This window comes from Hippoglossus hippoglossus, chromosome 21 (genome assembly GCF_009819705.1).
Source record: "Hippoglossus hippoglossus isolate fHipHip1 chromosome 21, fHipHip1.pri, whole genome shotgun sequence".
NCBI classification, from domain to species: domain Eukaryota; kingdom Metazoa; phylum Chordata; class Actinopteri; order Pleuronectiformes; family Pleuronectidae; genus Hippoglossus; species Hippoglossus hippoglossus.
The window spans coordinates 1,289,688-1,311,878 of NC_047171.1; the positions used below are offsets into that span (position 1 = coordinate 1,289,688).

The 22,191-nt window shown below is 46.7% G+C and overlaps 1 protein-coding gene and 1 long non-coding RNA gene across 4 annotated transcripts in view; one reads left to right on the top strand and one right to left on the bottom strand.

The window, feature by feature from the left end:
* kdm6a (lysine (K)-specific demethylase 6A) overlaps positions 1 to 19,784 on the top strand; it is a 33,427-nt gene extending 13,643 nt beyond the window's left edge. Inside the window, exons 1-25 of one of the 3 annotated variants that reach the window (XM_034573239.1) lie at positions 472 to 808; positions 2,224 to 2,278; positions 2,698 to 2,732; positions 5,798 to 5,891; positions 7,978 to 8,104; positions 9,198 to 9,296; positions 9,653 to 9,872; positions 10,238 to 10,378; positions 11,542 to 11,634; positions 11,719 to 11,796; positions 12,511 to 12,618; positions 12,699 to 13,067; positions 13,170 to 14,059; positions 15,396 to 15,525; positions 15,631 to 15,736; positions 16,267 to 16,472; positions 16,595 to 16,647; positions 16,736 to 16,810; positions 16,898 to 17,046; positions 17,124 to 17,238; positions 17,319 to 17,506; positions 18,068 to 18,209; positions 18,307 to 18,433; positions 18,514 to 18,684; positions 19,422 to 19,784. In XM_034573239.1, the coding sequence (XP_034429130.1) occupies positions 7,983 to 8,104; positions 9,198 to 9,296; positions 9,653 to 9,872; positions 10,238 to 10,378; positions 11,542 to 11,634; positions 11,719 to 11,796; positions 12,511 to 12,618; positions 12,699 to 13,067; positions 13,170 to 14,059; positions 15,396 to 15,525; positions 15,631 to 15,736; positions 16,267 to 16,472; positions 16,595 to 16,647; positions 16,736 to 16,810; positions 16,898 to 17,046; positions 17,124 to 17,238; positions 17,319 to 17,506; positions 18,068 to 18,209; positions 18,307 to 18,433; positions 18,514 to 18,684; positions 19,422 to 19,448 (3,609 nt within the window). In that variant the 5' untranslated portion in view covers positions 472 to 808; positions 2,224 to 2,278; positions 2,698 to 2,732; positions 5,798 to 5,891; positions 7,978 to 7,982 and the 3' untranslated portion in view covers positions 19,449 to 19,784. Of the gene's footprint in view, positions 1 to 471; positions 809 to 2,223; positions 2,279 to 2,697; positions 2,733 to 5,797; positions 5,892 to 7,977; positions 8,105 to 9,197; positions 9,297 to 9,652; positions 9,873 to 10,237; positions 10,379 to 11,541; positions 11,635 to 11,718; positions 11,797 to 12,510; positions 12,619 to 12,698; positions 13,068 to 13,169; positions 14,060 to 15,395; positions 15,526 to 15,630; positions 15,737 to 16,266; positions 16,473 to 16,594; positions 16,648 to 16,735; positions 16,811 to 16,897; positions 17,047 to 17,123; positions 17,239 to 17,318; positions 17,507 to 18,067; positions 18,210 to 18,306; positions 18,434 to 18,513; positions 18,685 to 19,421 lie in introns of those variants that run through there. The other 2 variants (XM_034573237.1, XM_034573238.1) reach the window with 2 other exon arrangements.
* An 83-nt stretch (positions 19,785 to 19,867) lies between these two features.
* LOC117754464 lies at positions 19,868 to 20,283 on the bottom strand. Its single transcript, XR_004612428.1, has 2 exons — positions 20,129 to 20,283; positions 19,868 to 20,069 (listed from the first exon to the last, which is right to left on the bottom strand). It is a non-coding gene; the product is annotated as an uncharacterized LOC117754464 (long non-coding RNA).
* Positions 20,284 to 22,191: the final 1,908 nt, after the last annotated feature.

Genomic DNA, 22,191 nt, shown 5'->3' on the forward strand with positions numbered 1-22,191 from the left:
TGATCCCACAAAAAGTGTGTCAAAGTGCCCTTGAGCAACATTTTAACCTATAACTGATGCTGCATCGTATAAGTGTGTGTATGAATGTGACATGGATTACAAATCGCTTTGACATCTTAAAAAACGGCATGTATATGCAGTGCATATCCATTTATGAAGGCTGAGGCGTGAAGTGACGCTGACAATGTATTCTAATTATAAACTGTAACCTAATTAGGAATCAGCCACCGCAATTTACCATTTAACTGCATCTAACTTGTATTTTCACCTGTGGGGCTGTAACCACAAGACTCACAATAACCTAATCCAATGATTGGCTGAATTCACACCCAATGAGAGGAGGAGAAATTAGATTAGAGCGTTCATATTCATGCAGTGTGTATTTGTAAGGTGATAAGCCGACTGTCTGTGTAGCCGTAGAGAGGAGCTTTGAGCCGAGGAGGTGAGATAGAACGAAGGTGGGGAGGTGGTGGGGGGGTGTCTGAGCCTGCCTGTTCCAGCTTTGAGGTATTGTGTGTCATCTCTCTGCACTCTCCACTGCAGCCGTCTGCTGAATAGTAATCAGTGACACCAGGAAAGAAGAGGGGGAGAGAGAGTGAGGGAGTAAGAAAGATAGCAGAGAGAGAGAGAGAGGAAGGCGAGACATGGGAAGGGAGGTGGAATGCCAAGCTGACAATCCTGCTGCATTATCTGCCTGCTGCTAGAGCAAGTGTGAAAGAAGGAAGGGAAGGATAGAGGAGACGGAGGGAGAGACCTACAGGAGGATGCAGCGGGGCTCCAACAGGAGTGTGATCTGCCAGCGGTATAGGTAACGCTCTTCTGTGTGTGTGTTGTGTGACGTTCTGCCAGTTTGGTATTTTGTGGCTCATAGCTTAGGAGGGAGTTTATTCTAAGAAGGGTCGTGTGTGTGTGTGTGTGTGTGTGTGTGTGTGTGTGTGTGTGTGTGTGTGTGTGTGTGTGTGTGTGTGTGTGTGTGTGTGTGTGTGTGTGTGTGTGTGTGTGTGTGTGTGTGTGTGTGTGTGTGTGTGTGTGTGTGTGTGTGTGTGTGTGTGTGTGTGTGTGAGACGCTCCCACTGGCCCTGGGTGAAGCTGAGAAAGCTCCAGCTGGATGGTACTTGATTTTTATCTGAATCTGTGTGTAGCTGCCCTAGATTGCAGTTATCTGGTGTTTGCCTTTAAGGTTACAGCGTTTTCCCTCTTGAAAACCCCCCCCCCCCCCCCCCCCCCACTACTGTTGCCTGGTGGAGTCCGGCTGCACCGGCAGCACAGTCTGTTCCCTCACTGTGTGCTATAGGTCTCACGTGGGCAGTTCCTGGTTGCAGAAGGTCCGGGACGTTTTACTGACCCACATAAAAAGCAGTGGTGGAGCCTTTTTAAAAAGCAGAGCGTGGTCAGGTCACGGTGCAGCTCCCAGCTGGGAGCCCTGAAGCCACTTATGGGTGCACGAGTGCTCCTTTAACACATTTACAGGATCCGACACCTTGAGTTTAACTGTTTTCACTCAGCTCAGGCACCCTCCATGTGCTGATGTGTGATATGCACGACAGCACGCCTGAGTTTAATGAAGCATAAGGTCAAATAAGGGTTGCTTACACATGAGGGAAGTGGAGCTGTATGGAGCCCGGGGGGGGGGGGGTGAAGGGCTGGAAGAGGAACCCTAGAGAGTGGTCTGTGCAGCTGTGTGACAGCTTCATGTTCTAATCTGTTGTATTGTTGGAGATATTGATGGAGTTAGTTATGTGCCACGCCTTGGCAGCCATGCACACATCTGCCTTACTCAGCAGCCCAGTCTGAAGTTCATGTGATGGGACAGGACGCTGTTAATAGAACCAGATATCAGCGTCTCTTTTCAGAGCCTTTGTCCTCTGGTTGGACAGCAGGAAGGTGGGGAGGCTGGAGCAGTTTGAGTGAGACTATATCTATGGTTCACCCCCCCCCCCCCCCCCCCCCTCTCTCAGCTATCAATGCATCTCTCAAGTTACGGTCACCAGGGTTCATTCATGGCGTGTTGTAGATCTGTCGGGGCTTTTTTTTAGTAAACAGCAGGTTTCTGCAGTTTCGGTTTTCTTAGAAGCATCAGGACTTTCCAGTAATTTATTACTTTATCGTCTGAGACCTGTTATTACCCAGAGGAATTCAATGTATTCATCCAATAAATCACTGTTTGTATTATTAACCTGATAATTTTTGTTCCTCATGAAGTTCTTCTCCTTTTCTCCGCAGCATTTTCAGCTGGCTTTGATCGACTCCAATCTCTGCACTTTGTCCAAAGCTGAAAGTAAGTTGTCCCGCTGTACTGACCAGAGCGCCACACGGAGAGAGACCAGCCGTGTGGCGCCGCGCAACACAGCTTTACATTAGACGTAGCGGCAGAAAGCACATATTGAAAGGGCACAGGAATATTCCTACAGAGTAATTTTTCCTCTCTGCTGTCGTTTCCCTGCTGACTCTGCCCAAGACTGGGGTTGCCTAGGAGACAGCAGAAGGAGAGCGAGGGAGAGCGAGCGAGCACATAGCACATAGCACATACTCGCTGTGCTTTCAGATTACTTGTACACGCAGGGGAAAATGCCCCCCCCTCCCATCTGTCTTCCATACTGTTTGCAGTCTGCCCATCTGAATGAATCTGTAATATCACTGATTTTAATATGACAAGAAAAACCCTAATTATTCTCTCCTCTGCTTCTTTCTCCACAGTTCAGTTTCACATTGCTCATTTGTATGAGATCCAGGTAAGAAGTCATCTTTTCTGCAGTTATCATTTCTATTTAAATGTTTGTGTTAGTCTAATGCAACTGTTTGACCTTAAACCAGGCTTCAGGATCATTTTGACTCCGCCTGCAGACGCCCTGTTCTCTCACAGTGTAACTGAGGGGCTGCATGTTAGCAACAACACACTGCTGATGCTGTGGTTTCTTTGATAGCATCTGTTATTCAATTCATTAATGACAAACCTTACAGTACAGTTCATACCTCTGCCAAACCAAACAGTCCTTAAGAAACCACATCTAAAGTCACCACATCCACATATTTGTTTGGATCCAAATTATAATGAGTTCTCTCTTGGCCCAACCGAGTTCCCTGGATTTGTGTAGAGTAGTTTTTGTGTAATCCTGCTGACAAACAAACGAATACGGTTAAAAAGAAAAGCTACTTGTTGCCACTGTGGTTCGTCCGTCTGCTATTTCCTGATATCAAAACAACATATTGTAAAGTGTGACAGCAACTAAAGTTTCAGCCGTCATTTCACTCCCAACTGGAGTCTGAAGATAAAACACGGCTTCAGAGGATTTCCTCTTCTGCAGGGTCTCTCAAGCCGAGTGGCTTTAAATGAATCAGGAGTCGAACAGATGATCAGCTGTGGCTGTTGTCTGGCTCTGCTTCGGCTTCGTGACAATCATTAGTCGTAGCAGGAAGGAACCACTCAGACCCTCTGTCATTTATACGTCCCAAGTGTCAGCGCGTAACCCGAGGTGTCTTTATTGTGTGTAGACAGGAAGTCCAATGCCAGACTGTGTGTGTCTGTGTGTGTGTGATGGGGGTGGTGAGAAGACTTGAGCTGATAAGAGATCATTGACAGTGTGTGTGTTAGTGGGTTATGTGTGAGCAGTGTGTGTTAGTGGGTTATGTGTGACCTGTGTGTGTTAGTGGGTTATGTGTTACCAGTGTGTGTGTTAGTGGGTTATGTGTGACCAGTGTGCGTTAGTGGGTTATGTGTGACCAGTGTGCGTTAGTGGGTTATGTGTGCGTTAGTGGGTTATGTGTGACCAGTGTGTGTGTGTGTTAGTGGGTTATGTGTGACCAGTGTGCGTTAGTGGGTTATGTGTGACCAGTGTGTGTTAGTGGGTTATGTGTGACCAGTGTGCGTTAGTGGGTTATGTGTGACCAGTGTGCGTTAGTGGGTTATGTGTGACCAGTGTGCGTTAGTGGGTTATGTGTGACCAGTGTGTGTTAGTGGGTTATGTGTTACCAGTGTGCGTTAGTGGGTTATGTGTTACCAGTGTGCGTTAGTGGGTTATGTGTGACCAGTGTGCGTTAGTGGGTTATGTGTGACCAGTGTGCGTTAGTGGGTTATGTGTGACCAGTGTGTGTTAGTGGGTTATGTGTGACCAGTGTGCGTTAGTGGGTTATGTGTGCGTTAGTGGGTTATGTGTGCGTTAGTGGGTTATGTGTGTGTTAGTGGGTTATGTGTGACCAGTGTGCGTTAGTGGGTTATGTGTGACCAGTGTGTGTTAGTGGGTTATGTGTGACCAGTGTGCGTTAGTGGGTTATGTGTTACCAGTGTGCGTTAGTGGGTTATGTGTGAGCAGTGTGTGTTAGTGGGTTATGTGTGACCAGTGTGCATTAGTGGGTTATGTGTGCGTTAGTGGGTTATGTGTGAGCAGTGTGTGTTAGTGGGTTATGTGTGACCAGTGTGCGTTAGTGGGTTATGTGTGTGTTAGTGGGTTATGTGTGACCAGTGTGCGTTAGTGGGTTATGTGTGACCAGTGTGTGTTAGTGGGTTATGTGTGACCAGTGTGCGTTAGTGGGTTATGTGTGACCAGTGTGTGTTAGTGGGTTATGTGTGACCAGTGTGTGTTAGTGGGTTATGTGTGACCAGTGTGCGTTAGTGGGTTATGTGTGACCAGTGTGTGTTAGTGGGTTATGTGTGACCAGTGTGCGTTAGTGGGTTATGTGTTACCAGTGTGCGTTAGTGGGTTATGTGTGCGTTAGTGGGTTATGTGTGTGTTAGTGGGTTATGTGTGTGTTAGTGGGTTATGTGTGAGCAGTGCAGCGTAGAAGTGTAGCCCAGGATGTTTTCTGTTACTACACATCACAGATGTCTCATTAACACTTTACTTGTGTTAATTTAGTCGACAGAAACAATGATTATTTCTACAAAGTTAGTTCAGTTATTTAAAAACACATGACAGAAATGTGTTGAACGTGTCAGTGATGAACGTTAACACATTTTCTTAGGACTAAAGCTAAGTGAGCACTGCTCCTCACGCAGGCTGTGGATACACACTCCTCACACAGGCTGTGGATACACACTCCTCACGCAGGCTGTGGATACACACTCCTCACGCAGGCTGTGGATACACACTCCTCACACAGGCTGTGGATACACACTCCTCACACAGGCTGTGGATACACACTCCTCACACGCAGGCTAGCAGCAGATGCTAGCTCGTGGAGTTACTGCAGCTCGACAGGTGTGTCGACAAATCCCCGAGTGAGAGGATTGAAATGAGGCGTTTTATTGTAAGATTCACCTCATTTGAAACCAAGTAATTTTGTCTGGCTTACTGCCCAAGTCTGCACACACACACACACACACACACACACGTACATACACACGCTCACAAGGACACACACCTCTCCACGTACTATTTACAGACTGCAGGTCAATAAGGTCGCCAAGTTAAAACAAACAGTGGCCTCACCTTAGACCAGGCAGCTCAGGTTTCCCCAAAACACAAAGCGTGTGCTGCAGTGGACACACACATGCACACACACATGCACATGCACACACACATGCACACACACATGCACACACAGACAGAGGAGTGCAGCAGAAACACTTAAAGCTGCCAGACGTGTTGAGTCTGGCCTGTCCTCTTCCACGCTGACCCTCCCCCGTGTGTGTGTGTGCTCGTCTGGCTGGTCATTACGAGTGTGAGGAGGTCTTTAGACTCTTTGTGTCTGTCCAGTTCGAACCATAAAACACACTGGACCGTCCTGTCTGGCTCAAACAACCTCTCCGTCTCTCCCTCCTTCTTTTCGGTTTTCCTCCCCCTGTCATTCCGTCTCACAGAAGAAATACAGAGCGGCGAAAGAAGCGTATGAAAGTCTGTTGCAGACGGAAAATCTTCCTGCGCAGGTGAAGGCGACAACACTGCAACAACTGGGTGAGTGACTCCTGCTCGTTGTCTTCATACTCGCAGTGCGACGGGTCAGAACCTCAGCATCTAATCACTTCGGTTCATTTAGTACTTTGTGTGGCAATGAGATGATCATGCAAACTACTTTCATACTGCTGGTGGTTGTGTTTGCATCGGGCTGTGAACTTTATTCAGTGAAATTCATTCTCAGGTCACAAAAATCAGTGTCTAGCAACTTTCTACCTGTTTTCCCCTGTGTGTGTCTGTGTGTGAGTGAGTGTGTGCGTGTGTGTGTGTTGCAAGCAGAAGAGCATTGTGTTCCCCTCGTTCCCTTCCCCCACACGGGGCTGGTGCAGGCACGTGCACACAAATTGAGAATGATGTCGCGTGGGTGTACTTGTGAGGATCAGAGTTGATTAATCAGAGCCACAGAAACATTGTGATGTCGCACTGGATTGGAGGGAATTTAAAAGTTAGAATTTTATTCACACAACCGTTGAAAATGGCTCTGTTGCAAATATGAAGCAGTATGATGAAGATGGCCTGACATGTGCTGATATGTAACAGTAAGAACCTCATCTGACTATGGACAGGTTTAGTCCATCAGATCTGTAATATCAGATCTGTAATATCTATAATGGTTCCTGGTGAGAGCAACAGTTTACTGGAAACTGTTCACGACATCGCTCAGTTAGTTCTGAGGCTGAAAGATCAGCTCATCTGTTCGATGGCCATGTTTTTAGATAATTCAGAATAGAGCTGCAACAACTATTCAATGAAATAATTAGTCAATCATTAAATAAATGTACATCTTTAATAATCTATTCATAGACAAACAGGCTGGTTCTGGCTTCTCAAGTGTTTAAATTTGAGGCTTTTCTTTGTCGAAGTATAATAATAAACTGAACATTTCCTGGCTTTGGTCTATTGGTCAAATGAAAACACAGGTTTCAATCCTCATTGAAACCTGAGAGGACACTGTGTTCTACTTTCTGACACAACTGACGAAATAATCAATAATAATTATTAGTTGGATGCCTAATCTAGAAATGCATTTGCTTCAATAACTGGACAAGTGACTCCACATAAAGTGTCTAGAAGATTAACCAGTTTTATAATTTAGTTTTTAGAAAATAGGATCTGACACTCGTAGAAAACCCACTGGATGTTTGAGCTGCTCAGCAGAAGTTGGACGTAGTAGATCCAGTTGTGTGTCAGCGCAGTGAAGGTTGTGGTGATAGTTGTGTAGCTGGATTTTAGGCTCTTCACTCACTGTGGGTTCCTGGAGTTGGTTGTCTTTGTAATGATATTATTAAGGTATAGTGTCGTCTTTCTATGAAATCCCATCAGCTGTCTGTCGTTCCTCCACATCACAGTGAGATCACATGATTCTCACTTCGTACCGATCAAGTGAATTTGTTTCCAGGGTTGAATGTGTCACTCTCGGTTAGAACAACCTGCATTTATCATGTGGGGATTTGATTTCTTTTTCACAAGCTTGTAAAATGTGTTTTGAGAAAGGTCGATTATGTTAATATTAACTTTGACTGTGTCTTTAGTGTCCCACTGTGGGTGAATGTTAGTCATCAGACATGTTTCTGTGTGAACGCAGAGAGAGAGATTTCCATTTTCTAGCTCTCCGCAGTGCAGACGACTCCCCCCCCCCCCCCCCCCCCCCCACCCACCCACTCACCCAGTTGTAAAACCATTCCCAGTCTAACTCGCTGGGGTTGTCATGGTGACCTGTGGAGTTTGTCACAGGTGTACAGGATGGTGCGGAGGTCGCCTGTGATTTGTTGTAAATTGCGTGTATGCGTTAGTGTGTGTGAACACCCCCTCCCCCCTCTTTGTCTGCCTCTCGTATTCCTTCCTTCTTCATTAGACGGCTTTGAGGGGACACGCCATTTGTTTTCTTTGAGTCTCGTCCATTTGCACACGAGACAGACGTCTTATCCTCTGATTGGAGGATTCAGGTCCTCGACTCTTCTCTTTCTGTTTCACCCGATTCCCCTCCACGCTGCTGTGTTCTCCCCGTGACGGCTTCTTTCAGGAGCAGCTGTTTTAGTTACAGATGTTCGATGTGCTCCCTGATCGCTCTGCTCTGCTCCTCCAGGCTGGATGCATCACACGGTGGAGCAGCTCGGGGATAAAGGCACCAAGGACAGCTATGCTATCCAGTGTCTGCAGAAGTCTTTAGAAGCCGACCCGAACTCTGGCCAGTCCTGGTACTTTCTCGGCAGGTAAGATGAACAAGGTTGAGTGTTTTGTGTGTTTTTACATCGCTAGACACCAACCGGACACTTGTGCGAGTCCTGGTTCGACTGTTTGTTTAACTAAGAGCCATCTGCCCTTGTGCTACGATAGTCATCTTGGCTACATGAGTTTTTTGTTGCTTGAATGAACTCGGGGGTGATAAAAGCTCGACAGGCCAAGTGGAGGCACGTGATCCACGCCACATACTCCTGTTTCTGAGCTGCTGTTTCTCCTGGGGGCAAATACACAGACTGAATGCTCTCAGGCACTGGAGCGGATTGACAGGCGCCCCCCCCCCCCCGAGGTCCACGGCGTCCTTTTAGGTGTTAGCGAGGCTTGGCTACATCCTGAGCAGTAACAATCTGTCTGTATGTTAGTGTTGATGTGATATCAGCCGTTTACACCGACCTGCTTCAGCCTGAACATCCTGATGAACAAGAATTACCTTTCTCCAATGAGCTGCACAACATCAGTTTATGAACCTACACATGAAATCTGACATCCGACCTTTTCAATACCTCCACCTGTTTTAAAGCCGTTTTCAGACCTGGATCTTTTCCTACCACTTCCGTTTTGTAAAAAGCCCAGAACATGTCCGAGTGAGTTCATGAGTTCATACAGCTCGAGAATGTCCCAATTCACAGCGACGCACATCGGACGTGAAACTGGAAGAATACAAATAGATTCATTGGCCTGTGAATCGCTTCTCTATTCTCTAGTGAAGAACAATCTCCAGAAAATGTCCAGACACTTTCCAGTGTTACAACACTGTGTGTGTGTGTGTGTGTGTGTGTGTGTGGCCTGAGGGACCTTTAACAGTGCAGCTGTTGCTTGTTAAGGACACCAGCTCGTTAAAGTGATGCTGTAGTCAGAGTTCTAACAAAGTAAATGTTTCCCAAAAGGAAATCAAGTGTGTGGTGTGAAATGATCTTGTCGACATTAGTAAATTCTCAGCTGTCAGCTTGACAGATGGCCCAGGGTATGATTTACAAATATAAGAATTCATGTCAGTGCAATAAAGTTGTATTGTCTCTTTGTGACTTCACTGGAGAGCTGATGATTCCACTTCTCCCTTCTCAGGTGCTACTCCAGTATTGGGAAGGTGCAGGATGCCTTCATCTCTTACCGCCAGTCCATTGACAAGTCGGAGGCCAGTGCTGACACGTGGTGCTCCATAGGGTAAGAGCAGAATTTGTATTGGGTTGTTAAACTGAGGGGTCACAAGCAGAGAGAGGTTAACATCTGTAGAGTCCGAGGGAGGGAGAAATAGCTGGTTTATAACAGCTCATCTGACCCGGGGTGTTTAGTGTTCGTGGCCTCGTGGCTCTCAGGAAACCTCGGAGACGCAGCAGCTGCAGTGCGACAGAGGACATGGGAGAGGGGAGATAACGGAGCAGTAGGAGGGCGAGGAAGGATATAAATAGATGTATGAAGGGTGGGTCGTGTCCTCTGGGAGCCTGAGATAGCTCGGAAAGATATGAAGCAAAGTCCTGGAGAATGGCAAGAAACCCCCCCCCTCTGTGCCTCTGCTCCAGGGTGCTGTACCAGCAGCAGAACCAGCCTATGGATGCACTGCAGGCCTACATCTGCGCTGTTCAACTGGACCATAGCCACGCCGCTGCCTGGATGGACCTGGGCACGCTGTATGAATCCTGCGGCCAGCCGCACGACGCTATCAAGTGCTACCTGAACGCCACGCGCAGCAGGGCCTGCCTCAACACGGCCGCACTCACACAACGCATCAAACTGCTGCAGGTAGGGCCGGCGCTCACACCAGTTGTTACCCAGCACCCTTCCCCCGTGTGTTAGATGTTGTGTAGTACGTGTGTCGATAAGTGCTGTGTTTTATTGCCAAGCATTGCCAAAGCAATCGGCTGTTTAAATGCAGATTGTGCTTTTGTCATTTTGATTTCTGACCACCGAGATATGAATAATGATTCATATTGATGTCTTGAAACACATATCTCTCACTGGTAATTGCAAAGCATACTTTCATTGCATTTTACATTTCTGTTTTATTCTGTATACAGTTGCCTAAAACGCCACCGTAGTTCTGTAGTGACTTTCCTGTTCAACCAAAGTTCAGCACTAAAGTTTGTGTCTTACACAATTTCTCCTAGGCTCAGTTGTGTAACCTACAGCCAGGTAGTCTGCAGAATAAGAGTAAAATGCTTCCTAGTATTGAGGAGGCATGGAGCCTACCCATTCCTGCTGAGCTCACGTCCAGGCAGGGGGCCTTGAACACTGCACAGGCACAGCAGGTGAGATCCAGCTTATGCAAGAGTCTCCGGCCTCTTGGAAACTTTCTGAACAATAAATCTATAAGAGCTGTTAAAGCCGAGGCCTCGCTCCGACACCTTCAGGGGTTTTTATCTTTATCAGAAAAAAAACTGGTCTTTCCATAATTCTGGTGTCCACTCATTCCTCGAGCATGAAGCTGAGGACTGGAACATAAAGAGGAAACAGTCTGAGGGAGTTGGAGCGAGGCCCGACAGTATATTGCTGTAATCTATTACTGGAGAATAGTTGACCTTCATAGTCTTGGTCCAACAAGATAAGTTTTAAGATAATTAAGTGATGCTGCAAAGCTACTCATTCTGTCCCATAACTCAAAAGAGTCGATGCAACACTTGGCAAACTGCGAGGCTGAAAACGCTTAATGGCTGCATCACGTTAAGAAGCATCAACGCATGTATTTCCAGTTTTCTTGTTTAAATTATCTTTTGTATTTGTCAAATCCCTCGTTTGAAAATGAGACAAATCTCAGACGTGCACATGAAGTCTGAAGGCCGACACCCCCCCCACCCCCCCACCCTCACCCCCATCAACACATCACTTTTATTTGGTCGTCTCATGCAGCTCTGGCTACTCTAGTGACATCATCCTCTTTTGGCTATGAATCATTTCAGTGAATCTGCTCGATCTGTGATCCACCAAACCCAAACCTCTAACCTGTAGAAGCAGGTTTTAGGCTTTTACCTTCACTTGCTGCAGGTGGGAAGTGTTTTTATCTGGAAACACAGACACAGTTTTATGAATTGGAAACAGAATATTTTGGTCTGCACGTCTAAGAACCCCTATTTATTCATTATGTCTCATCTTAAGCGCAGCATGAATACTCTGATTATGACCTAATCACCTTAATCAACCAGTTAGATTAAGGTGATCACAATTAAAACACATTTTAATCAGAGTATTTTCAGACATGTGATATTTAAATGCTCAGATCGTTTTGCATGTCAATGTAGTGAGTTTACGGTGTTTTTGTTTTTTTGCAGAAAAGTTTGAATTTGTGGCTGTTTTTTCCCTTTTGAATCACGTCATCAGGGCTCGTTTAGTGTTTGTGTGAATGACTTGAAGCTCTGCTGAGGGTTGTTGGTTCAGCGACTCGTCACAAACTGTGTCTCTGTGCTGGATTTGTTAGGCCTGCAAGGGGGAGGGAGGCCAGTCGGCCAGTAATCACACAGACCCACAGGCCAGCCCAGCCAAGAGGAAGCGCACTGCCAGCCCAGCGAAGGTACGGCTGAGAACAGTAACGCCACGTTTCCACTGGATGATACAAAGCGCTGGCTCAGACCTTTTCTTTCTGTCTCACCTTCAGAGTGTCGCAGACTCGTGGGCCAACAGCACCAGTCAACAGCCGATCCCCAGCTGGTACCTGACGCCACAGAAGCTCCAGGTGAGGAAGAGCAGCACGTCCGTATGATCCTCACCATCTGATGTAGTAGCTGGTTTCCATGTATTCCTACATTAAAACTCAGAACCGGTTTCTTTCGATAACCACTGTAACTTGACCCTTCTCAGAAATTCATTTTCATCTTGATGACAAGATAAAATGTCATCAGATTAATTAGTTCCCTGCTGCAGATCCTGGATCAGTCCGAGGTCTCTCTGATGTCAGGAGCCCAATTTGTTCCTGATGGATTATTGATTAAAGCACAGATTTTCTTTGAGATACATTTTTGGGGACATTTTCTGACTCCTTTATGTCAAGTTAAGCTTTTATACAAATCTTTTTTTAACCAAAACATGTAATAAAAGAACAGAATTCATAATAAACCAAACCAAATGTATTTGTTTGTAAAATCCTTTGTTTTAAGATTAAAATAATTGTTTCCATGTGCAAAGGCATTTTAACGACATTTTTACTGGAAGGAAAAGGAAATGATTTTCCTCCATGTTTTGGTTTTGCCTTACACAACACTTACCCATTGCTAAGTTAGAATTTAACTTTTAAAATAAAAAAAATTTAACTTTATTTAACTTTAACCACAACGCCAGTAATACAAAATTGAAAGATAAAAATGAAAATACAACAGACGAGCTCCTTTCAGCCTTTGATGAGAACCAGGATCATGATTTGTATGTAACCACGCTCCTGTGAAACCTGCAGCTCCTGGATCACCTGCGGACCAACCGAGCGAACCTCAAGCCCCCCCAGGTGCAGATGCTGGAACAGCTGGAGAACCAGTTCACTCTCATGCAGCAACATCAGCAGCAGGTGAGCACTCGCCCCCCCGACGCCACAGAACCACAGTGAAAGCAGAGTTTGATCTGAATCTGTCCTCTTCTCTCTCTCAGGCGAGGCAGCAGGCGGCGGCGGGTGGCCAGCCGCGGCCCAGCCTCCCCAACGGCCCGTCGGCCGATCCCTCTCACCACCACGCAGACCTCCCCCGCGCCTCCCCTCTCAACCACACGGCCCCCCCGGCCACAGCCAACGGATCCTGCTCTTCAAGTCCGTCGGTGGGGCCGCTGGGACACCTGGACAGAAATCACACCCTGGGACTTGGAGGTGGCGGCGCGAGCAACGGAAACGTGCCTTACCCGCAGCAGAACTCTCTACCTCACAACTGCACAGCCGCCAGTCACCCCAGCACCAGCAGCACTACCAGTAGTCCCAGTCACGCAGACGAGACATGGAGGAGCCAGCAGCGCAACACTACCACTCAGGTACCACGTGGTTCTTATGCTGATGTGTCTGTATATCTTTCTTCTTTTTAATGGAAATGTATTGAAACAAACTATGAATAATGTCTCGTCCTCTCTGTCCAGGGGCTTCAAAAAGGTCCAGGTTCACATTCGGCGGGTCCCAATGGAGAACCCCCTTTCTCTTCCTCCTCCTCCTCCCCTCAGACCTCGTTCTCTTCCTCTGGCATTCTGAATCAGGTTGGACATTCCTCTGGGCTCTGCACTGCCTCCTCCTCAGCCTCCTCGTTGTCCCCCACCTCCCCCCAGACCACACCCAACCACTTTTCCTCGCCTCCCCACTCCGCTACTACCTCAGGGGTCCACACCAAAGACACCACGCCTTCAGGGGGCAGCAACGGCAGCAGCACCTCCGCTGCTACTGTGCCATCAGGTCCGGAGGCCGCCGTCAGGCATTCTGCAGGGACACCTCTTAGTCCCAGCACAACCCCCGCGCAGGGATTGACTAATCACGTCCAGCCGCGGGTGACGGACAGCTCCACCGGCCCGTCTCAGCCTGGCTCTCCTGCCCCCGGCGTGCTCAGTTCAGACAATCCTCAGCTCTCAGCCTTGCTAAAGGGAAAAGCCAATACTACCAGTAATGACGACAACAATAACTACAGTAACCACGGAGGGCCTTCCTCAGAGAAAATCAACAACGTCCACCCGGGTCTCCACGGTGCCGCCAAGAAGACATCGGAGCTTTCAGCGGCATCCTCGCCACCGTCGGCCACTGCTACACCCTCTCCTCGCTCTGCAGACCCTCACGCCACCAACAGCCTCTCCTGCCTTAACAGCCCGTCCGCCACCAACAGCCAGGGGCCCACGCTCAATGGGACGGGGCTGGAGGACTCCCAGAGCCCCGTGAAGGTGGAGCCTCCTGGAGGAGCTCATAAACACAGCACCCCTGCTGGTCTGGCACCCTGGTCCTCGTTCTCCATCTACCCCAGCTCCAGTGAAGTCCTCAAAGCCTGCAGGTGAGGGGGTGAGGGGGGGGATAAATACATGTGAGGTGGTGAATGCTGTTTTTTTTTTTTGTTTAAAATCAACTCAAAGTAGTGTGTACTCGCTGTGGTTGTGATATAAACAGATTACAGCAAACAATGAACCAATCAGAAGCTGAGGTATCGAGTGTGAATGGATGTGTTCAGACTGCTCGTTACGAAGCAGCACAAACATTCAGAAGTGAGTAATGTGTAGAAGTGAGTAATGTGTAGAAGTGAGTAATGTGTAGAAGTGAGTAATGTGTAGAAGTGAGTAATGTGTTGGTTCTTTAGTTCAGCTGTGAGTGACTGTGCTGAGGCTGGAGGGATCCATCCTCATCTTGTTGTGATAAACACATAAATACCGTTCTTTGTCTCAGCCGGTGATTCATTTGACCTTTGGCTGTGTTTGAATTTCTTGGATTTTGACTCTGACTTTACTTTCACATCATATTTTTCAGAAGACGATTACGAGCAGTCGAGTCACATGATGAATTTGAAACAGAGCTGTAGAAATCTGTGACCACTCAAGTCAATTTAAAGTCTTCACATTGTTTGCTTGTAAATCATGAACCACAATGAAAGCAGATCACTTAGTTTTTTTCAAGTGGTGCAAGTTGAATTTTTCAGTTGGAGCAAAGAATCTGTTCTGGTTTGAACGATGTCGATTCTTCACATGAACTCAGAACAAGACGTGTTTCATTCTCCAGCTGTTTAAAAGTCTTAAAAAGCAACGATGGTTTACTTCAAGTGTCTTAAAGGTATTATATGGACTTTATCAATGGTCTCACATATTTTACTGCTATTGTAGGCATTATTTTACTCTTATTCTATTTTTTAGACCAAAACTGGCTAGTAAACTTATAATATTTAATAAAATCTGTAAGTGGCTTTCTGCATAATTAGGTCTTGTTTTGCTTTCGTCCATTGATACATTTATTCATCATTCTCCTGCTTGTCAGGGTAAATTATTTTATTGAGGATGATATCAAGAATGGTTGTTGCATATAGTTACGTCTGGTTTTCATTGATCTTTTTCATTCTGTGCTTGTTTGGCTGTGAAACAAGTTCTAAGTTTGTCTGTCTGTGGCCTAAAGACGTCTCGAGTTGAACTCAATGAATCTGCAGAAGCTCTGAACGAAGCTTTGTAAGTGGACGGATACGTTGCTGAAGCTCTGATTATATCCCAAAGCCTTTGATTCGCTCTAAAAGTTCGGCTACGACTGACGTTTGTCTCAAAGTGCTTCTGAATAAAGTAAAAGTTGATCCATAACGTCTGTGCACGTGGAGCTGTTTGTCTGATTTGACCTGGTTTCACCTCATGCTGCAGGTACCTGGGGAAGAACGGCCTGTCGACGAACAGCGTCCTCCTGGACAAGTGTCCCCCGCCGCGTCCCCCTCGCCCGCCGTCTCCTCCGCTGCCAAAGGACAAACTCAACCCTCCGACGCCCAGTATATATGTACGTACAGCAAAGTGTGGGAGGAGAAGAGAGTTGATTCTCCCTCTAAGTCTGGAGTCGGTCCTCATTCCCTGACCAATCCTGTGTCTCCTCTCTGACCTGCAGCTCGAAAACAAGCGGGACGCCTTCTTCCCGCCGCTCCATCAGTTCTGCACCAACCCCTCGAACCCAGTCACCGTCATCAGAGGCCTGGCCGGAGCTCTCAAACTGGGTAAGAGGCGGAGGAACGCCCACTCCACTTCGCTGAAGTGCTTCACAACCACTTCACTTTTATTGTTCTTGTTTTTATTTAGTTATTATTTAGTTATTGAGCTCTTTCTGACACGGCAGCAGCAGGAACTGGATGTTACTCTCCTCACGTGGCTCTGTGGGTGTGTCTGTGATTGTGTGTTCATGAGAGTGTGTGTGCATGTATGTATATGTGTGTGTGTTCTGTGGATGAGTTTGACATGTATGACAACAGCACCACCTGCAAGTGGGAAACGTTACTGCACGTGTTTGCTGTTCAGAGAACATCTGCTCATAATGTGAGTTTAATCTGAGAGACTTGTTGCTTTTACTTTGTAGGAAGTTTTATTTTATAATAAGAAAAAACAGCCACAACCTGCTTCCTCTAACGTCGCTGTGACGTTGACAGTGGTGGGGGGGGGGGGGGGGTTCTCCTATGAAAATAGATCATGCAAAAAACAGTTGAAAATAATTGTTTTGGGTAGTAAATGTCTCTCCATCCCTCACTTGCAGACTTGGGCCTGTTCTCCACCAAGACGTTGGTGGAGGCCAACCCCGACCATCTGGTGGAGGTGCGGACCCAGTTAGCTCAGCCCAACGATGAGAACTGGGACCCCAGCGGCAGCAGGAAGATGTGGCGCTGCGAGAGCAGCCGCTCGCACACCACCATCATCAAATACGCCCAGTACCAGGCCTCGTCTTTCCAGGAGTCTCTACGGGTCAGTACAGACGGATGCACAGACACTCATGTGCAACTGGAGTTCTATTAAAACTTCTGTGATCGATGAATAAATTTACTTCCAGCTTAACACTTTCAACAATTTTGTGATTTTTGTGACAGGAGGAGAACGAGAAGAAGAAGGAGATTGAAGCAGAGGCAGGTTCCTCAGACAGGTAACATCTCGTTTGTCATTTGATTCATTTTTTCCAGATTTCATTTTTTTTTTTCTCGCACTAACTTCATCATTCTCTCATGACTCAGTGCGATGCGGCGGCGGAAAGGTCAGTTCAAACACCTCAAGTTTGGCACCAACATCGACCTCTCGGATGAAAAGAAGTGAGTGAACTATCAGATGCAGAATGAACCATCGCACGTCTTTTTAAATGTTGTTTTTGAACGTAACTAACACGTAAACCGTCACAGGTGGAAACAGCAGCTTCAGGAGCTGGCGAAGCTTCCGGCGTTTTCCCGGGTGGTGTCGGCCGGTAACCTGCTCAGCCACGTGGGTCACACCATCCTGGGCATGAACACCGTGCAGCTCTACATGAAGGTGCCAGGGAGCCGGACGCCAGGTAGCACAAACACACACGAGCACACAACCACTGCTGTCGCCTTTTCTTACTCGGTTAGTAAAATCTCGTCTTTGCAGGTCATCAAGAGAACAACAACTTCTGCTCGGTCAACATCAACATCGGTCCTGGTGACTGTGAGTGGTTCGCTGTGCCCGAACCCTACTGGGGCGTCATCAACGACTTCTGTGAAAAGTACGTCACCAGTAACTTTTCAGTAAGTTTCTCAGCCGAACTTGGGATGTGATGCTGAATCCTCCGTCTCCTCTTTACAGGAACAACATCAACTTCCTGATGGGTTCTTGGTGGCCGAACCTGGAGGACCTGTACGAGACCAACGTGCCCGTCTATCGCTTCATCCAGCGTCCAGGAGACCTGGTGTGGCTCAACACCGGCACCGTCCACTGGGTTCAGGCCATCGGCTGGTGCAACAACATCGCCTGGAACGTCGGGCCCCTCACAGGTGAGGACAGGAGCCGAGTTAGACCTGAAGGATGTGCTGTGATAAAGTAAACCTATGGATCTCGAGTTTTTTTTAAAGATTTCACCAGTTTGGTCTTTAAAACCGTCAGAAAGTTTGGTCTCAACTGCTCCAATCACTCATTTTGCTGTTATGTTTCATATTGGGATTAATATACTGAGATGAATATGGAAAGTAGCTTTAAAACATGAGGCCAATGTTTCTGTGACCTGTGTTATCATGAAGACTTTAGGCGCTAAATAAAAACTCTAAAACTTGAGGGTTTTCTTAGAGTTCACTCAACTTTTTAACATTTGATCGTTTAAACATTTGGCTTTAATTTCAAATCATTGCCGTTTTCCTAAACTTATTTTTATGCAAAACCAATAAAGCCAGTAAACATCTTCTTCGTTCTTCTTTTCATTCTCATAATATTATTGTCAATGACAAACTGCTGTGATCTGCTTCAGTGTCGCTCCGTCACTTAAACCTTCTTACAAGCAGTGAAGAGTCCGTCGGCCTCGTCAACACAAACCCGAAACGAGTTTCTCCGTGTTTCCTCAGCTCATCAGTACAAACTGGCCGTGGAGCGTTACGAGTGGAACAAGCTGCAGAGCGTCAAGTCCATCGTTCCCATGATCCACCTCTCCTGGAACATGGCCCGGAACATCAAAGTGTCCGACCACCGGCTCTTTGAGATGATCAAGTGAGAATCCCACCTCCTCCAAACCTCCCCTGGGGCTCCTGTGTTGGTTTTGTGTGTTTCTGTGAACTCACCCGTGTTCTGTGTTTCTGCGCGTCAGGTATTGTTTGTTACGGACTCTGAAGCAGTGTCAGATGCAGCGGGAACTGCTATTGGCTGCTGGGAAGGAACTGGTTTGGCACGGGAGGACGCAGAACGAGCCGGCGCACTACTGCAGCATCTGCGAGGTACCAGCCGAACCTTCTCACTTCCCCTCTGCTGCCGCTCGGCTTCCTGTTCCTCACTCCTCTGTCTCTCCTGTGCTCAGGTGGAGGTGTTCGACCTCCTGTTCGTCACCAGCGAGAGCAACAGCAGGAAGACGTACGTGGTGCACTGCCAGGACTGCGCCCGCAGGGGGAGCACTAACCTGGACAACTTTGTGGTGCTGGAGCAGTACAAGAACGATGACCTCATGCAGGTTTACGACCAGTTCACACTCGTAAGTATCCGACACAGGAACGTCAAACATGAGTCAGATCCCAGGACTCGGTTTGAATCAAAGACTGAATAAAGATGGACGACATGACGGTGAAGCTTCTCCGTCGCCTCCTGGTGGCTGTCTGCAGCATAGGTCATAAACCACACCTCCTCCATTAGGGCGGCAACAATTAACCAATCAGTAATCGACAGCTAAATTCACTGCCAACTGTTTTTGATAATTGATTCGGTTTCTTTGCTCCTGAGGACAAAGTGAATCTTTGATTTGTGAACAGACATGAGAGGAGACGTGTTGAGATCTTTGTGGGAAACAAATCTAATCAAGAAAATATCATTTGATTAATGAAAGTAATAGATTGCAGCCTGATCGTCCGTGTCAGCAGACGGGACCTGGACCAAACTAAAGAAATCAAACTGCACATTAGTGGTTTCTGTGATTTCAGGCAGTTCAAGATGAAGTGTTCATGTTTCTGATGAGTCTGGTTTTAATCAGATATAAGATCAGGTTGGCAGCTGAGCCTGACTCGTGATTGGTCGAGCTTGTGTATCGACAGGACCTCGACATTATGACTCAACTCTGACTCCTGATGACGTGATTGGCTCAAGATGGCAGCAGTCGTGTCCACAATGTTTCTGGACGATGGGAGACGTGTTGTCCATCTTTATTTACAGTGTGTGTTTTAAACCTGAAGGATGTGAACGTTTCACGAGCTCCGTTTGTTCTTCTTCTCTCCGCAGGCGAGCCCCCTCCCTTCTTCCTCTTGATGCTAAGAGGACGAACCACATCGGACTTTTACCGGAACCTTCTCCGGAAACGTTTCTTTGTCTCTGATATTCAGGAAGTTAAGCCGGCAGTCCTCCAACTGCGCTCTGTAGCGATCCCATAAGGCAGCTGCGTGAAAGCTGTGTGTCTATGCAACCTGCCCAGAGGGGTGTGCCTCCCCCCGGTGGCCTGGAGGGGGACGGCAGCTCCTTCTGTCGTCTTGACCAGACTGTTCTACTGCTGGACTTCATTAGAAATCACACGCTCACACACACACACACACACACACACACACACACACACACACACACACACACACACACACACACATCCCAGAGGAAAAATGATGAAATAAAGTTTTGTACATATTAAGTTTCAACACAAAGACTACTGACTTGATCATTTTCTTTTTCCATTTTTCGTGATTCTGTTTGTGGGTGTGACACCAGAGCTTGGTCCCCCCCCCCCCCCCATCAGACGAGTCATTAGCATAGCGGGTGTTTCTGTCCGACACCTCCTCAGTCAGGAAAACATTTAAGAACTGTTTTGTAATGTGAAAAGTTGAGTGACACATTTCTTCACAACATTTCACCCACTTTCCTTTTCTTTTGGAATCAGTTAAACTTCATTTCGCTGAGTGCTCGGCGACGTCCGGGTGCGACAGAGGAAACCACACAGAGACAAACAGCCAAGTCACAGATACAAAGGGTTGCACACAGACAAAAAGAGTGAACTTTCAGTTGTGTTTTTTATTTTGATGTAAATTTACACTATTTATAAAATGCATATTTATTGCTTGAGAATATTTGTTGATGGAATGCTGTAATTTTTTTTTTCCAGAGTACCTGCCATTAAATTTGAAGGAGCTGTGTGATTTTAAACTCGGCCCCTCATACGTTTTCTATATAAATAAACTGCTTAGTAAGCGTTGTACAGAGACTTTAACCTCGAATGGGTTTATTGTTTGAAGGATGTTTTATGCGTCAATAAACAAAAACTGTCTTTATTTACATCTGCAGCTCGACTCCACTTCTTCAGGAGGATTATTCTCACTTGTTCTTTCACCTTCCGTTGGTTTGTTTGTCAGCAGGAATATGAAATAACTCATATTCCCCCAAAACATAAAATCATGGAACATTAACCAAAGAAAACCAGTTAAACTTCATCACTGATCCCAGGAGGTTTTATTTGTTCACGTTCTTTAACCTTGTGTTTATTTCCATTTTCTCTGATCTCACAGAGAATCATTCATGGATCTGTTGATATTGATGAGTGTGAATTCTAGTGCAGCTCGACCTTTGGGCCTTGACGCAGGTTTGAGTTCTGAGTGACACAAACTCCACGACTTCCAAACCTCTGAATTTGTTTTGGCTCTTTGCAACTAGAGAAAATGTACGAATCATTTAGAAAGAACGCGTCTTATTTTTTTTAATTAACTAATTTGTTATTTAAGGTTAATAAGGAGACTCAGTAATAACTTCATAATTAGACTTAATTACAGAAACTACAGTTTAATGTGCACACGAGCCAACGACACAGACAAACGGTTAAATCTTCAGGGTGTCATCTATATTTATTCAAAAGAAGATCATTATTACAATGTCACGCAACAAACAAGAAACACAAAGCACAACTTTGTCTAAATCCTGATCCGCCCACGTCCTCATCTGCCACCGGTTGTTCGTTTGACTGACGTTCATGTTCCCCAGAGGACGAATCAGATCATTTACTTCAAACCACTCGTGCAATGCGAGTTACATCGTTACACAGAAGAAGAATCTGCATCTCTCCTCCCTCACAGCCGAGCTGGACGCTTCCCGTCTGTCCTTCTCAGTTGGTCGTCTCATTTGCAGCAGGGGAAGTTCTGACGCTGCCAAGTGGGTCGACAGCAGAACTGCAGCAGCTCAGTTTCTCGTTCGCTGGTCGTGTTCGGTTCAAAGGGAAACATCCGGATTTCTCATCTTCTCCGTGCCCCCTGGTTTTTTCGTGCACATCATTCAGAGCTGCCTGTTGTTCCGTGTCCTGATCTCACGCCGTGTGAAGTCCACGGCTGTCGGCTGCGGTCTGATCCCTTCAGCACCACAAACACACAACGCCTCATTAAACATCCCCATGATGCATCACTCCGCGGGGGAACTGTTTTCATCTGAATGCAAAACTAACATCTAGACCGGAGCAGCTGTGAGGAATCAAACACTGATGTGATGTTTGTGTCTGTGATCAGCTCCAGGTCCGACCCTCCTGTGAGGTCATTAAACCGCGAGGCTCGGTTTCCTGATGCTGCTGCACAAGATTCAAACGACCTGCTGAAGCTTCGGTTCCCTGGAGACGAGAAGGGGAAGTGTGACCGTTTGTCGGTTTGTGAAAGAGGAACAGGCGACGCTTCCTTCCTCCGGCAGTGAAAGGATGAAACTGACTCATTTAATAATTAAGAGATTTCATCAGATTAGTTTAGAGGAAGCACGTCCACCCATCGTGCACGTGCTTCTTCTCCAGTGTTTTCAAGATAAGATCTAGAACATCAGTGTTCGTCCGTCTTTAAACTGCTCACACACACGCACACACACACACACACAGACACACAACTATTCAGCTCATGAACGTGTTTTTCTTCTGGTTCCGTCACATCTTGATCGTCGCTGTTCTGGAATATGTTCGGTGTTTTCTCTTAAAGAGACAGGAGCTCAAACCAGGTGTTTGAGACAGAGGCTGAACAGAGGAGCTGCAGCAAAGGACAGAGATGTT